Genomic DNA, 13,649 nt, shown 5'->3' with positions numbered 1-13,649 from the left:
CCCCAACGAGTTTACAAAACACATTTCACACCAGTGCACTGAATTGGACACATATTCCAGGGCTGATGGTGATATAAATGTTCAGTAACCTTTCCCTGGACTTGGGGGGAATTTGAATGCTGGGACAAGGACACTGGGACAGTCACTTCCCTCACCCAACAGATTTGGGAATTCTGCTTTGCCAAAGAGCAGAATTTAAGGCTTTTGCTGGAAAACCGTAACAAAAGCCCAACCGTCCAGTTCCATGCAGTGAGGTGACTCAGTCAAATCAGATTTCCTAAATGGTTTCCTTCCAGGGAACAGCTGAAACAGGGCTTCCACTCTCCTATGAGTTGTTTGTGGTTGACTAAATGGAGATTAGCACAGGAGCTACAGCCAAGAAGAGATCCCATTAAGATCAGGGTGAGGGAGGCCAGGGTGACGGAGAGCAGAGTTTGACTCAAAGGCTTTTTTCCAAAATACTCTGAACCTAATTACTGACCGCAGCATCCACCATGGGGATCCGTGGAAAATGATCCTGTGCTGGCCCCACAGTGTGAGTCACAGTGCTGAGGGCTCAGTGCAACCTTCCACGTGCTGTCCTGGGAGCCGTGGTGCTCCAGGGCTGGGCTTTGGCTGGCTCTGCAGGAAAACGCTTCCCTGGCATGGGAATGTCCTCTGTATCCTCCAGTGGGATTACTTCTGCATCGTAGTGGTGGCTGCAAAACCCTTCAGAAAGTGAGCTGAGAGTGCAGAGACTCCCTCCTCTTCTGTTGTTCTACATCTATATCTGTATCTGTACCTACATCTGTATTGTCTCTATGTTATCTCTGTCAATAGGTGATGTCACCCTTCAGCATAACCAGTGACAGGCTTTCAATCCCAAACATTTCACCATTTCCAAATACAGGGAGCAAGGGGAATTTCCCACCTAGGCTGGTAATCACAGGGCTGTCCATTTGATTGCATCACTCATTTTCATACGTCATTCAGAGAAACCTTACAGCTGAGCTCACATCTAGAACATCTGCAATATTTCTAACTCTTGAGTGCTTGGGGTTACACAGGGATGGCTTCAGAGCCAGGATCCTGAGTGTTGGGGAAGATGAAACAGGAAAGCCTTATCAATATGATTGTCTGGCAAAAGATTTTGAGAATATAGAAACTATAAGTGAGATGGAAATGAAAGCAAGCTTTGAGATCCCTCAGTTACTGAACAACTGGAAAACAATGGTGTGGCTGGCTGAAGGTGATCCCCTTTTGATGGAACAACACCCTCTGCTTGCAGACAGGCCCAAGGGTCAGAGCAGACCCTACAGCTTGGCAGAAGGGGCCCAAAGAGGAGTTTGTAGGGTTTAAGATGTAACACAGTGTGGTAATGGAATGATTCTTATAGGCTGTATGGAAATGCTGTAGGATTTGTATCTTGTACTAGATTGGTTAGTGAGAATCAGAATATTCAACACAGAAGAAGATTTATGGTATTGTAATGGGAACCTTGCTCTCTTACCCTTTTACTCTCTCACCCTCTCATCCTCTCTCCCCCTCTCTTCTCTCAGGCCTGCTCTGAGCTGTGCCTGGCAGCTCCCAGCAGGGCCCTGCCCCCAGGCCCTTTGCAATAAACCCCAAGTTCCAGCCCTGGCTGCAGAGATCTCTCATGTCCATCCCACTGTCCTACCCCCCTGACACTCCTACCCTGAGTGCTGTTCCTTACATGAGTGTGTTTTTAGTAAATCTTGCAGAATAACCATGTCCCTTTGCCCCGTGCAGGTACGGCTACAATGACATTGTCACCATCCCCGCCGGAGCCACCAACATCGACATCAAACAGCGCAGCCACCGGGGGCTCCGGCACGACGGGAATTACCTGGCCCTGAAGACCCTTGAGGGCAAGTACCTGCTCAATGGAGACTTTGCCATCTCAGCCATGGAGCAGGACATCCTCATTAAGGGCACCATCCTGAAGTACAGCGGCTCCATGACCACTCTGGAGAGGCTGCAGAGCTTCCGGCAGCTCCCAGAGCCCCTGACCGTGCAGCTGCTGACCATTGCCAGCGAGGTCTTCCCACCTAAAGTCAAGTACACCTTCTTCATCCCCAAGGATGTCCCTTTCAGCAAGCAGAAGAGCAAAGAGAAGAAGTCAGTCAACGTCATCCGACCGATGCTGACCTCCCAGTGGGTGCTGGGGGACTGGTCCGAGTGCTCCAAGACGTGTGGCTCCGGCTGGCAGCGGCGGACGGTGGACTGCCGGGATGTGGAGGGTCAAACCTCCTCTGCCTGCAACAGATCCCTCAAGCCTGAGGACATCAAGCCCTGTGGAGACGTGCCCTGCCCTCTCTGGCGCCTGGGTCCCTGGTCCCCGTGCTCCCAGACGTGCGGCGAGGGCGTGCGGACGCGCAGCGCCTCCTGCATTGACTACGCCGGGAAAATCACCGCCCCCGAGAAGTGCAGCTCCCCGGGGCCGCCCCCGGCCACCAGCGCCTGCCTGCTGCGGCAGTGCTGAGCCACGCCGGGCTGCAGGAGCCCAGGGTGCCACACAGCACTGGGGCAGGACAGCCAGGGTGCCCTGGGCTAACACAGCACTGGGGCAGGACAGCCAGGGTGCCACACAGCACTGGGGCAGGACAGCCAGGGTGCCACGGGCTAACACAGCACTGGGGCAGGACAGCCAGGGTGCCACGGGCTAACACAGCACTGGGGCAGGACAGCAAAGGTACCACGGGCTCCACAACACTGGGGCAGGACAGCAAAGGTGCCACAAGCTCCACCACACTGGGGCAGGACAGCCAGGGTGCCATGGGCTCCACCACACTGGGGCAGGACAGCCAGGGTGCCACACAGCACTGGGGCAGGACAGCAAAGGTACCACGGGCTCCACCACACTGGGGCAGGACAGCAAAGGTACCACGGGCTCCACCACACTGGGGCAGGACAGCAAAGGTACCACGGGCTCCACCACACTGGGGCAGGACAGCCAGGGTGCCCTGGGCTCTCTCCTGTGCTTCACCCCCACCACATCGATGTCTACCTCAGAGGGGAGAATAACGGCAGCAAAACAGGGAGGAATCACTTCTTTTCCTTTCTTTCTTCCTTTTCTTTCTGGCTGGCTGCTTGCAGGCAAGTTGTAACATTAAGGGAAAGATAAGCAGATCTCTGTAGGGTGTTTCCAAAGAGCTGGATGTGGTTGCAGATTGCTTTTGTAAGGTTTGCTGGGGTTTGGCACTGGAGAAAATGGGGAGCCTGGTTTTGCTGTCACCCCATCCCAGCTGCAGGTCCAGGGTGGATGTCTTTGCTGATAAAACTGGGATTTCTTCACAAAAGGCATGGAATGGGTTGCCATCCCCTCCCTGCAGCAGTGTGGGTGTCCTTGAGCATGAGGAGTGTTTTATCAGCTGTGGGTTTCACTTGGGAGATAAATTGCTTGTATGAATGGGAGAAGGAGTAAGCTGAGAGCCAGATCCTAGCATGAATCAGGCAGGAGGACAGGTGAGAGGTGGTTTCTGCTGGATTTATAATCTACAAGGTGACAAACCTCTGTCTCCAAACACCCCCAGCATCTGTGGTTATTCCTAGAGCTGTCACCCCACACCTCTGTTTCCCCAGCTAAAACACCAAGGCTTAATTACACCTGATCTGTCTTACAGGGTCACTGTGAGGATTCATTAATTCCTAATTCTGCAGTGCTGGGACTGTGAAATGCCTATTGTTATGCCCTCTGGAGCAGGCACTCTTGTGTGCCAGCGTTTCCTTTCCCATCCTTGTCCTTCAGTCCCCTGTGGGCTCATTTTTTCAGCTCTGCTGTAATTTTGGAGATAATTCACTAGCCTGGTGTGCAGCAGGGATGAGCCCAGGATCTGTAGATCGTGCCAGAGGTGACCAGTGCTGCTCTTCACCTCTGCTTTCCTGGGATATTTGAGAATGCTCAGATCTGGTGCCAGCTCCAGCCTTGCTTGAGCAGTTCTCGGTGCAGAACCAAGCCTGGCAAGGCTGGAGCTGCTCTTTCCCAGTGGGAAGCAGCCCCAGCCCTCTCCCCAGCCCAGCTGCTGCCTGGCCCCAGCACAGATGGCTGTTCAGACCCTGAACTTTGCCCTTTCCAAAGCAATCACTGGCCATGTGCTGGCAGCAGCCTGTGCCTGGGGAGCAGGGATGGAATTTGGAAAGATTTTGCTATTGCTGGATGAGCAATTCAGTATCTCCAGGCTCCTCTCATACCCTGCCTTGGCTTCCTTTTTGGCAGCAAAATGTAGAATTTCCAGTGGGATCTGCCTTTTTCTCATAGGAAGGGGAGGAGGGCTGGAATTTGTGATGTTTCAGATTCCCCATTCACATTTATGGAGCAAATCCTTTTCCTTGTCCCTTTTGCCTGAGCAAGCCAAGCTCGTGTGAGACCCTTTCCTGGCTGTCCAGACAGGATTGGAATGGGATGGTGGGATGAGCTGCTCCTCTGAAGACAAAAACCTCACTATCCACCTGAAAACATGAAATATTCCTGTTTTATCTCCCATACATGATTTCTATCAAAACCACGGGAGCTACAGCCCAGGATTGAGGGTATTGAGTGCTTGGTTCCTTTGGTTTTTTTAGGAAAGGAAAAAAAAAACCTGAAGGCCAGCTGCAGAGTTTGGATGCAGAGCTGTTTGGGCTGTGGTACAGACCTACCTTTGGGCAATGTTCTACATCTGCTAATTAATCTCCAGGAATTTAAGTTCTAACAAACAGCTGGATGCTAAAGTCATGTAGCCTTGCAGGGTTGTTTTCTTTTTCCCCTCTGAGTCTGCAAGGGTTTTAAACTCCAAGCCAGCATGTGTTTCCTCTCCAGTGTCAGCACCAGCATTTAGGATGGGTCAGGAACATCAGTCTGAGGCAGTGCCAAGGAATATGTCTGTATTTATCACCCAGGATAATGTGTGCCTGCCAAGGGGCTTTTCCAGGTTTTTGTAATCACTGTGTGGCTGCTTCACTGGAGCTTCCTCGATGTAAAAACTCCTTGTTTAGGGCAAATCCTGCTGCTTTTCCAGCGAGGGGGAAGGTGGGGATCCCCCAGGAGGGGGGACCAGAGGCAGTGATGCTCTGTTGAGGTGTGGGTGATGCTAAGTGGAATTCCTGCCCCAGGTTTCTGTAAAAACAAGTAGCCTTTACTCTGATTTAAGTCAAAGAGGTTTTATATATTAGGCTATATATATATATATATATATGTATATATATGTTTCCCTTCAGTGAAGGATTGTAGCAATGTACTGAGCCTCTTGTGTTAGGTATTTATTACAAATTTCTGTTTGGTTTTGTACAGTAGCTGTCTGGAAAGGAAAAAAGAGATTAAAAATGTGTTTTAACATGCTGCTCCCACATCCCCTCTCTGGAAGCTGCAGGGAGCTCAGAGAAGGGATGTCTTTGCTCATTGTTTATCCACTCTGGTATCTGACTGGTGTTTCCCTCCTCCCTGGTGTACCAACCAAGCTGTGCAAGCATAACAAACCCAACCAAAATTAAGCTTTGGAATTCATCTTAAGGAGAGGGGGGAAAATACAATTTTCTGATTTTTAGCCTATTGTTTGTATTTGTTTTTAATTTTGAAAACAGTCTGTTTGTGGCTCTGCCTTTACCCCTCAATAAAGGACCTCCTGCCTTTTATCTCTTTGCATTTGTCCTTATTTGCACTTTTCTCAGGACTAATATTATCTGCATCCCAGAGAGATTTTAAATCTCTCTTTTCTGTATCTTATTGATAAGAAACGGTTAATTCAGTTTTAAGATGCTGAACCAAAATATTACATGAGAGAATAGACAAAACCCATGGAGGCAGAATTATTCTGCAGAAATTTGGAAGCAATTCTGTTTTGCAGATGCCTTATGAGCACCTACCTCTTTTCTATACATATACAGTATATCTTTTGGTATATATGATATACTTATATTATTATATTATATTATATTATATTATATTATATTATACTATACTATACTATATTATAGATAGTATACTATACTATATTATAGATAGTATACTATATTATACTAGTATAGATAATATACTATATTATAATATATAATATACTACAGATAATATACTATATATACCTGATAATATAAAGCTGTATAATATGAACTGTATATAATATATAATATATAATATATTTAAACCATTATAGAACCATATAATATATTGTGTATATGATGTATATATACATCATATATATTATATATGCATAATATACATATTAGACACATAGTATCACAGAATTCTATTATATATCTGTATATACATCATCTATTAGATATATACATGTTATATATCTACATAGAATTCTATTATATATTAATATAGTCTATTAATATATTCTACATAGAATCCTATTAATCCATGATAATATATTTATTATATTATATGTATATGTCATATATGTTACATTATACATTATATGTCATATATATTATATATACATAATATATACATGTATATACATAATATATACATATATTCTGTCAGCAAATTTTATACCTCTATGACAATATGTAATAGATAATGATAACTAATAATTATATTCTAGATAATATATATTTATATACATAATGGGTATATTATGTACATATTATATATACATATGTTCTATACACACAATATAGACATAATACAGACACATTATATTTATACATAGATACAGAATAGAAATCTGTTCCCACATTTAGATAATTCTGCTCTTTACTAGGACAGACAGCCTAAACAGGACATAAGCAGAGGGGATTCTGACTGCTTCACTTAACTGTGGGATAACCACAGGCAGTGGAATTTGCTGCTCTCTGGATATGTAGCTCTGAAACACTGGAGGGCTACATTTGCTTTATGCCAATGGGAATTTTGGAGCCACCTCGTTGGAATAAACCTGGGCTCATTGCAAGGGAAGCTTGGATACCTGCCAGCTGTCCTGGGTGAAAGCCCACCCTGATGTCTGCTTTATTTTCTATAAATTATATTATATTATATTATATTATATTATATTATATTATATTATATCATATCATATTACATCATATTCACAGTTACTATTATTACCATTATATTATACCATTATTATAATATACAATACATATACATTATACATTACAATATATTATACATTATATAATATGTATTATACATTTATATAATATACATTAATATATTCTGCATATATACAATATATATTATAATATATATTATGTAATATATATTATAATATATATTGTATATATATTATAATAGATATTATATAATATATATGTTATATAATATATATATTATATATTATATATTATATATACATATAATATATGTCATTTTACATTATTAAAATATACAATATATACACAGAATGTTACATATACATACATATATATATACACATACACAAAATTTTATTATTCTAACATTCCACATTACATTATTATTGTCTATATCCTGGGTATTTCCCTGCACTTATGCAGCCAGAAAATGCTGCTGCAGAGGCTGCCTGTGTTCACCCCACCACGGGTTAAGCCAGCACAGGACATGTCCCCACTGCCCCTGCTGCCACCCTGTTTACAGCCAGGTGTGACTTTCATTCCAGGTGACTTCCCTGGCACAGGGACAGGCCCTGCCTTGCAGCTCATTAGGGTGACAGCAGCTCATTAAGGTGACAGCCTGCCCTGGCTTTTCCCCACCTTTTTACTTCCTTGTTTTGTTGCCATCGCTGGGTTTGAGTTGAATAATTTAAACAATGCAAAGGCATTGGGATATTGGATAATATCCCAAGGCTTTGGGATATTACCAGGTAGGGGAAAAGTCCTTAATTAAGGATATCAGTGTAACCATCATAATTTAACTTAAAAAAAAATAGTGGGTAAGAAAGTGACTGTGGGGTAAGAAATAAACCTTAGGGAACATTTCTTACACTCTATCTACGATGATACCATAGAGACAATGGGGACCAGCAGGCACAGATGGATCTCTGCAGTCCCACCAGGGCAAATCTTTGGGGTCAACCCTTGGCTGCACCTCCCCAGCCTGTGCTGCCCATAATGCTGCTCCTCCATCAGGGTAATTATGTTTTATGGGTATATTTCCTCTTAAAGGCACTTCCAGAGGCTGTAGGATGGCACAGGCTTCCCCCAGGCATGACCATTTCCAGCTCTGTGTTGAAATGGTGCTTTGCTCCTTGATCTCAAGAGCTTCTCCCTCCAAGAACTGGGCTCTCCTGATCTCCAGCCCCAGCCATTGCTGGACAGTTGCTCCCCCTTATCCTTGTGCTAAAACTGTTCTGTTTTTAATTATTTTCCTCTCTCCTGGGTCCATCCCTCCCTCCCCATGTGTCTGTGGACAGCAGTCAGGCCTCTTCCAGCCTTACTTTGCTAAACTGTGCAAGGCTCACCTCATAAAACACCCTCCTCAGCTCTGGGCTGAATTATCATCCCTGGACAGAAGGGACCATGGTGTCCCAGCAAGGTCTCACCAGCACCCGCTGCTTCAGCCACAAATCCATCCTTATTCCTGATGGAATCATCCTTCCTGCCCTGTCCTAGAGCCATAACATCCCTTTTCTGCCCTTATCCTCTGCTCAGCTCATCCATCTTGGTCCTACAACCCCCCTGCTCTGTTAGATCCCTCTTTCCCCACACAGATACCTGATCAATCCATCCTCAGGTGCCCAAGCAACTCTCTGGTTCCTTGGCAATGGCATTTCTGAGGGGCTGTTGAAATGCTGGGATTTTTAGAAAGGTTTCTCTCTGAAATTCCTGCTTCAACCTCCTCTCCTGCCAACTAGGATGCTTTAACCCCCAGCACCACCCTGGCTGAGGAAAAGGAAAAGGACTTTCAGGTCTGGGGAGGACACAGACCCCAAATCCTCCCCATGTCAGGAGAAAATCAGGAGTTTCCAAAGAGAGAAGCAGGATGGAGTTAAAGCAGATTAACTGAGCCCTAGAGACCACAACAGGCAGGAGGGTGGAGAGGAAACAGCTCCTGCACTCCAGAGGTAAATTCAGGAGCAGGCAACAGTCCCTGAGTGTGGGAGCAAAGCTGCTTTCCCTCAGGAGCTGCTGGGTCAGGGAGGGGAGAGCAAGGCTGTGCAGGGAAGGTGTCACTTGCTGTGGTTGTTCATGAGGAATCCTGCCAGGAGCAGGCTGCTGGCAGTGCAGTGGCTGCTCCAAGAGCTGCTGAAGCACAGGAAAACACATCCTACAGGCTGCAAAAGCAGGGTGAGGCAGCTTCCAGCCAGAAATGGCACCTTCTGGCTGCTTGAGTGAGGTAAGCAAGGGAGAGATTCAAGGATTAAAGAAAGGGGTAGATCCCAGGGATGGATGGGAGATACACCTGGGTGTTTTCTGAATGTATGGGAAAACAGAATTTCTGTTTGGACGGACAAAGGAGGCTTTAAGGGCATGGCACAACCTCCAGTCACTCCCCTCATGCTGCAGACAGGAATCTCATTGAAAGCTGTTTTATACCCATCAAATTCCAGGAGGTTCAGCCCAGGAAATCCTGACATCCCTCTACGTCCTTGTAAGAGAGCAGAAGATGCACAGAGCAGTTTTATCACTGAATCACTCAGGGTTTATGTTGGTGTTGCTCCATCTACATCCACAAATCAATCCCAGGATATTGTAAAATGCATGCAAGAGCACATCCCAGCACTGGGCAAGTACCAGGAATCAGGATTTGGCATTTCTCAGCCTCTCACTGGGAAACTGCAACTCGATGGAAAAAGCAGTGTTGGGACCCAGGACATCCCTCTGGTTGTCCAGGCCCTGCCAGGGGGCTCAGAGACCTTGGCACAGACCCCAAGACCTCTGTGCTTTTTATTTTGACCCTGGAAAAACAATTACCAACCTTATATGAGGATCTGCAAGCCATGAGAGTTTAAGTAGAATGATAGTTAGTTTGCCACAGGGTCGAAAAGTGGAATTTTGGGGTTTTTAGAATGAGGGCTTGGAGTCCCAAGATGAAAGAATTTGGGCACGCCTTGTCCTTCTTCTTTCTTCTTCTTGGCCTCCATCTTCTGGGTGATGTTGGCACTTTTGGATTGGTTTAGAGTAGAAGCTCAGTGTCTAACATAGGTGATGGGTATTGGGAAGTTATGGTAAATAATGTACACATAGGTTTTAGTATAAAAAGACAACAACACCCTGAGGGTGGGCAGTGTGCCACTGACTGACCTGCTGAAAACAGACCTCAGCAGGCCAGGGAAAGAATGCTACAGATAACAGAAACATAAACAACCTTGGAAACCAGAACAGAAGAATCCTGACTCCTTCTTTGCTTGCCAGGCTGGGAAAAGAGACTCTGCCACATCTCAGCCAGGACCACAGAGACCCCAGAGAAAGCAGAGTAATAAAGGACAACCCAGTCACTGAGGAAACCTGAGCAGGTGTGAACCAACACAGCTCCTCCTCTGGTTTTCCTTCTCCCTGGCTCTGGAATCACTGGAGAACCTCTGCAGGCATCCAGGGCTGATAAAATGTTGTTAATAAGGGGGAAAAGCTGAGGTCTGAGCAGGCTGGTTGCTCCTGCAGTGATGATGTGAGCAGGGCTCTTTTCTTTTTCAGGCAAGTCAGATCATCTTGCATACACAGCACTAGAGACTGAGAGCAAACAAATCTCATAGTGCTTTTATAAAAGCTGTCAATAAAAGGACTGAAACAGTTCTCTTCCTACCTATATCACTTTTACCAGATTTTAGCATGGCATAAAGGAGAGAAACTTTTATAAACATGGTGTTCTGGAACCTGGTACTGTCTCTGAAAAACTATTTGGTTTATCTTCCAGTAGCATCCTCAGATCCCCAACTTTATCTGGAACAAGTAGAAGAGCTTTCATGAATAAAACTTACCAGTTGAATGCTATTAGTGTCTATTCTTAGCTTCCTGCACACAGGAATGACGAGTTAATTACTGAATAATTCTTTCAAAAGAAAGTCAAGGCAATTCTTTATTCTGGAATTTTATGGCTTATTTCCAGCTCACATGGAGCAGGTTTAAAGACTGTTGGTTTTGACACTGAGGACACAGACCATGCTTAATTTTACCTTTACTTAATTTTAATTTTACTTAATTTTACTTTAATTTTACTATCTTCCTGCCACAAATTTGTCTAGTTTAGATCCATTTTTCCTCCTGTGCAAAGCCCATCACCTGCTCAGAGCAAGTTTCAAGGTAGATCCAAGCATGTGTGGCAACCCCCAGCACTGAGAGTCTCTGCTGGGCTCACCTGACTCTTTATTCATGAAATGGTTACAAATCAGCATTTTAGGGCAATTTTAAAGTTGCAGCAACACATCTAGGGAAGTCAGCAAGAAAAGGCACATCAGATTCTGCGTCTGCAGGAACCAGCACTGGCTCTCAGTTGACTAAAATCACTCATTCTACAATTTCACCATCAAAAAGCCCCTGATAGAGACTTTTCAGAGCTTTTTGAAGCTAAGGGATGGCAGCCTGAGGTTTTTTCCATAATCCTCCGTGATTCAGGAGTTACCATGGGTAGCCAGGAGCAGATTTCCTTGAAAGTGATGTCTCATTAAAGTGGAAACAGCACCTGCAGACATGTAATGAGCTGAAATTGGTGCTATTTTACTCCTGCTTTACACGGGAGTAGATTGCAAGGGGAGGCTGCATGTGTCAGGATTGCAGGAGAGATCCCTGGGAACACAATAGCAATGTAAGGGGAAGTGAAATGAGAATTAAATCCAGTCCAAATCTCTGCTCTGGTTCTCCCCTCAGCTGTGTAAGGAAGCATCTAAAAGGATCCCTGAGTTTTCACAACAGCACAAGGGGAGTTTGGCCCCTTTTCTTTCTGCTGATGGAGCAGCGTGGCTTTTCCAGGGACAGGTTTTAAATTTTTACTGCTGATTAACACTTTTGGACCCTGGCCCTTCAATCTGTTTCCTGCTTCAATTTACTGAGAGCTCATCACCAAAAACAAACCCAAACCAACAAAAAAACCAGGCCATAAAACAATCCACAGAGGAAAGGGTTGTGTCCATCCTGTTTTAAAGCTGTGTTTACCCAAATTAGTGCAGATTCAGACCAAATTATCAGGGTGGATTAATTAGGGATTCATTAAAGTTGATTGGTTGCAAACTGGTGGGTGGTTTGTGAGGCTCTGGGAGCTGGGGTACCCCACGTTTGGGGAGGGCAGAATGCCCTGACATCCCGTGGCTGGAGGATGCAGGAGCAGAGCATCCCAGTGCCCAGGGAGGCATGGCTGGAACATCCCAGTGCCCCAGTGCTGGGGAAGATGAAACAGGAAAGCCTTATCAATATGATTGTCTGGCAAAAGATTTTGAGAATATGGAAACTATAATTGAGATTGAAATGAAAGCAAGCTTTGAGATCCCTCAGTTACTGAACAACTGTAAAACAATGGTGTGGCTGCTGAAGGTGATCCCCTTTTGATGGAACAACACCCTCTGCTTGCAGACAGGCCCAAGGGGCAGAGCAGACCCTACAGCTTGGCAGAAGGGGCCCAAAGAGGAGTTTTTAGGGTTTAAAATGTAGCACAGGATGGTAATGTAATGATTCTTATAGGCTGTATGGAAATGCTGTAGGATTTGTATCTTGTACTAGATTGGTTAGTGAGAATCAGAATATTCAACACAGAAGAAGATTTATTGTATTGTAATGGGAACCTCGCTCTTTTATCTTTTTTACTCCCTTACTCTCTCACCCTCTCATCCTCTCTCCCCCTCTCTTCTCTCAGTCCTGCTCTGAGCTGTGCCTGGCAGCTCCCAGCAGGGCCCTGCCCCCAGGCCCTTTGCAATGAACCCCAAGTTCCAGCCCTGGCTGCAGAGATCTCTCATCTCTGTCTGTCCAGACCATCCTACCCCCCCCAGCCACTCCCACACCCCGGGGATGCACGGCTGGATCATCCCAGTGCCCCGGGGCAGCCCCTGCTGGGGGATGGTGTGAGAAACACGTTTAGTCTCTTGTGAAAATGGAAAAAGTTTAATAAAGGATAACAGGAGGCAAGGACTATAGTGTAAAGGTAATTATGGCCAGGTGCACCATGGCACTCAGCTAAGACTGCACTATCACTTTCAGGGATATTCTTTAAATATATTTTTCTTTATACCAGCCTGTTGCATATTCATAGACTCTCATGCACAGTAAACTTTTTTCTTAAGCTAGCTTACATATTCTAAGAACTGTTTAGCATGGCTCCTCCTTGGGTTCGCCTTTTTAGAGCATGTGTACTCCTTGGCTGTGGTTTTAGTCCTTTTTTTGTTACTTCTAGTTCTGGGTCTTGGTCCACACTGTCTTCAGATGGTGAGTGCTGATAGTTGGCATACCTGTAGTAGGTGTCTTTATCTTATGTTCATTGGGTGTTATCCCACCCAAGCAGGCATTTTAACACAAGCACACTGATATCAGCTATTGCACTACTGTCTAAGCTTAATTAACAACAGAAATAAAAACTGTATCTTTAGAACAAAATTACTTTAACATTACACACATGAAATCCATTTTAATATTTGTGAAAAGCCAATATTATAGTGTGTATCTGTAACAGTGGGATGTGCAGCCGGGGGCATACACTCCCCAGTCCCTGCTGGCTGCATGTCCCAGTGTCCCTGGTGTCCCTCATTCCCCTGGTGTCCCTTGCTCCCCCGTGCCCCTCATTCTCCCCATGCCCCTCATTCTCCCCGTGCCCCAATGGCACAAGG

General features: G+C 45.2%; 1 protein-coding gene across 8 annotated transcripts in view; it reads left to right on the top strand.

Moving 5' to 3' along the window:
* ADAMTS8 (ADAM metallopeptidase with thrombospondin type 1 motif 8) overlaps positions 1-5,610 on the top strand; it is a 31,430-nt gene extending 25,820 nt beyond the window's left edge. For 2 of the 8 annotated variants that reach the window (XM_071449866.1, XM_071449867.1), the window contains one exon: positions 1,750-5,610. In XM_071449866.1, coding sequence (XP_071305967.1) covers positions 1,750-2,482 — 733 coding nt within the window. In that variant the 3' untranslated portion in view covers positions 2,483-5,610. The remainder of the gene's footprint in view (positions 1-1,749) is intronic. The other 6 variants (XR_011682789.1, XR_011682787.1, XR_011682786.1 and 3 more) reach the window with 6 other exon arrangements.
* Positions 5,611-13,649: the final 8,039 nt, after the last annotated feature.

Source organism: Agelaius tricolor, unplaced genomic scaffold, assembly GCF_023055355.1.
Source record: "Agelaius tricolor isolate 1412-34295 unplaced genomic scaffold, bAgeTri1.0.p SCAF_29, whole genome shotgun sequence".
Classification (NCBI taxonomy): Eukaryota; Metazoa; Chordata; class Aves; order Passeriformes; family Icteridae; genus Agelaius; species Agelaius tricolor.
Note: the sequence above shows the minus strand (reverse complement) of the source record. Positions and strands in the feature narration are given on the sequence as shown.